Below are 2,945 nucleotides of genomic sequence, written 5' to 3'. Positions count from 1 at the left end.
TCCCAGCTATGGGGCTGGTCACAGAAAGATCAAACAGCCAAATTGAATAATTGAAGGCAAAAATCAGGCAAAACAGCACCTGGGGCAGTTGGGATCCAGGGCTGCAAACCCAGAGCAGTCTCTGAGCTGCCATTCACACCATGAGCTCCAGCCTGATATCCAGGTCCATAAAATGCATGTCTTGAGCAAGTTTAACCTCTCTCCTCATTATGGAGGGGTCATTGTGCACCCAAATCCTTCCCCAGCCACACCCGCTCAGGCCCTGGCACTCGCTCCTACCCCTCGAGCCACCAAAGCAGCGCAGAGCAGCCGTGTGCTCAGCGAACAAAACAAGTTCAGTGCCAGCAGGGACAGGCTGTGTAGCCAAGTAAGGAGAGAAGAGGGTGAGGGAAGGCGTTTGCAACACCAGCGCAGCCCAGCCAGACCTTGCTCATGTGCAAAACACACAGAGAGTCAGGCTGGCACGTGATATTGGCACCAGCACATCCTGGGACAAACCATCATCCTGGTCCAGCCCCGCCAACACCCCCAGCACCGCTCTGCAGACAAAAAACAACCCACAACGTCTTAAAAGGCTGCTCAAGTTTATTCATTGCCATTGTACGAGTTGAGGGTAAAATAAAAACGTGTTTCCGCATGTGCTTCGAGAGGGCTTAGTTACACCGGGAGAGAGTAAAAAAGGCTGGAGTGGAATCGTCGGGGTTGCTGCGGTTTTCCATGAGGAAGCAGCGCATTTTGCTTGGAGCAGCCGGCTATTCTACAGGGGAGGGGCTGTGCCCGCCGGGTGGGAGGGAGCGGCCGTGATGCTGGACTCACTGGCGTGGCGCCTCCGTCCCGCGCCCGGGGCTGCCACCAGCCCGCAGGCCATCGCTCCTGTGGCCACCCGCAGGGCCCCCAGGCTGTAACACACAGCACAGAGACAGTCAGACATCCTGCCAGCCCCCACATGCGGCACTGCTGCTCTGTATTTATTCCTGGGCATGGACGTGGTCCATGGGGTCAGGATGCGCCCTGGGGGATGCAGCAGGGGTAGCCCCTGGTGCTGCTTCCCCGTGTCACCTCAAAGCACTCACCTCTCCTGGGACTCTGACACCGTTGTCATGGCTGGGTGAGCTGCCTTCCCAAAGAAGAAGCTCGCCCACCACTGGCCAGGGTCAGACTTGGGCAGTTCTGAGGAACAGGGCATGGCAGGGAGAGTCCAGGTCAGTGCAACCTGGGCACCCAACCTCACCCCACAGGAGGGGCTGGGTCACCTCCTGGAAGAGCCCCCATGAGCCAGGACAGGTGACACTTACCTGGGCCATGGGGGATGACCTCCCCAGAGTACTCTGAGCTGCAGGAGCTGGTGCTGGATGTGGAGCTCAGGCGCCCTGTGGAAAAATCACAGCCATCAGAACCACTGCTGACCCGTGGTCGTGCCATGAGAAGGAAAACACAGCCTTGAGGCTGTGCCTGGGTGATACAGCTCAGCCTCATCACTGACTCACTCCACTGCTTGCCCAGTTTAGTGCCATGCCAGTAAAAATCACTAGGAAGGCAATACTGGGGAGATTCCAACTGCAGAGAGCAGAAAAACACCTGAACACCTCTGCAGGAAAAAACCTGCAACCCCAAGGACAAAATTTAGTGGCTTTGAGAGGCCTCTGCAGATGACTTGAGGCCAAGAGGATGCAAATTCCTGTGTATAATCCATGTGCTTTTAGTACAACAGCTCCAAGCCTGCTGCTTGTTTCATCTTGGGGGAATCCTTTAATTCCCTCTGGTTCAAGCAATCCATTAAACCAGAAACTCTCTCCCAGATGAGGAACCAGGAGCAACCATCACCCAGACTGGTTTTGGAGCTCATTTCTGAAGCAACAGTGTGAAGTGAAACCATCCACCCCATCCCATACAATCTTAGTAACAAGTGAAGAGATTTGAGCCCCCTCAGCAGCTGGTACAGACGGGCTGGGGGCCCCAAGGAGGGTTTGGGCAGCAGCAGGGACACTGCTGGCTGTCCCCTTTCCTCACCAAACACTCACATGGGGCTGCAGCTGAAAGCACAGACCTGAGCTCAGCTCCATCTCTGCTGGAGCCACCCCCCCCAGCCCCAGCCTGCCCTTACTTCTGCGATAGTTGTGCGTGGCCATGAGCGAGCTGCTGGATGGGATGGATGCCATGGTTCCTGATCTTGGTTCTTGTGCAGATCTGAACCTGGGAGCACAGAGGCAGCTGTCAGCACCCACCCTGACCCAGCCCTGCTTCCCCAAAAGCTGCAGGGGTGTGAATGGAACCATTTACAGAGTTCCATTCCTTGCCCTGCACTGGGAACTGCGGCTGGGGGCTCACTGCACACGGATTAAACACACAGAGCTCCAAGAGCTCCGTGCAAAGCCAAAATAATTCCGTCATACACAACTGCCTGTGCAGAGCACAGCCTGGCACAGACCCTTCCCCACCCCCCAGCCCCACCCCGGGTGTTTGCCTTGCAGGAATCCAGCTCCCCTCCTTGGACCAACATCTGGAGTTACAAAATCCCGGGCGGATGTTGCATAAGAAGCAGAGAAACGTTGAGCTGGGGCACACACCGAGGGTGTTCCTGCAAGAAGTTCCAGCCCCAGCCTGTCCTCAGCGAGCTCCCCATCAGCCAGAAGCGGGACAAACCTGCCCGCGCTTCGCCTTTGATGCAGTCCAGCTCCAGTTCTGAACTGGAGGAGTTCTTTCAGAACTGGAGCTCCAGTTCTTTCCCTCTTCCGGGCACAAAACACCTTCCTGGCAGCCGCTGACTCTTCCCACAGCCCGACCCCTTATTCTCCAAGAAAGCCCTGAAAACCGCGCAGGAGGTCACACGCGCCAGCTGCCAACAGCTGCCGGACACGCGGGGGAATCACCCTGAGTGGGGAAACTGAGGCACGGCGAAGTTCCGCCCCACAGCGACCCCAGCGCAGCCCCCTGGCAAAGCAAAG

The 2,945-nt window shown here is 56.9% G+C and overlaps 1 protein-coding gene across 1 annotated transcript; it reads right to left on the bottom strand.

Annotated features, from left to right (window-relative positions):
- Positions 1 to 567: 567 nt before the first annotated feature.
- Positions 568 to 2,193, bottom strand: PPDPF (pancreatic progenitor cell differentiation and proliferation factor). The gene is made up of 4 exons (XM_005422264.2): positions 2,105 to 2,193; positions 1,296 to 1,370; positions 1,074 to 1,170; positions 568 to 899 (listed from the first exon to the last, which is right to left on the bottom strand). Exons 1-4 carry the CDS (start codon positions 2,157 to 2,159, stop codon positions 758 to 760), a joined length of 369 nt encoding a protein of 122 aa, XP_005422321.1. The 5' UTR covers positions 2,160 to 2,193; the 3' UTR covers positions 568 to 757.
- Between the last annotated feature and the right edge of the window lie 752 nt (positions 2,194 to 2,945).

Source organism: Geospiza fortis, unplaced genomic scaffold, assembly GCF_000277835.1.
Source record: "Geospiza fortis unplaced genomic scaffold, GeoFor_1.0 scaffold188, whole genome shotgun sequence".
Lineage (NCBI taxonomy): Eukaryota > Metazoa > Chordata > Aves > Passeriformes > Thraupidae > Geospiza > Geospiza fortis.
The sequence above is the reverse complement of the archived record's forward strand: the minus strand, read 5'-3'. Positions and strand labels throughout refer to the sequence as shown.

What these genes read in the sequence shown, in the direction of transcription:
- PPDPF (XM_005422264.2), bottom strand. Translation starts at nt 2,159, where the DNA reads ATGGCATCCATCCCATCCAGCAGCTCGCTCATGGCCACGCACAACTAT. An exon ending in CACGCACAACTATCGCAGAA is followed by an intron (nt 1,371 to 2,104) that starts GTAAGGGCAGGC and finishes ATTTTTCCACAG; the next exon opens with GGCGCCTGAGCTCCACATCC. An exon ending in GTGTCAGAGTCCCAGGAGAG is followed by an intron (nt 900 to 1,073) that starts GTGAGTGCTTTG and finishes TGTGTGTTACAG; the next exon opens with CCTGGGGGCCCTGCGGGTGG.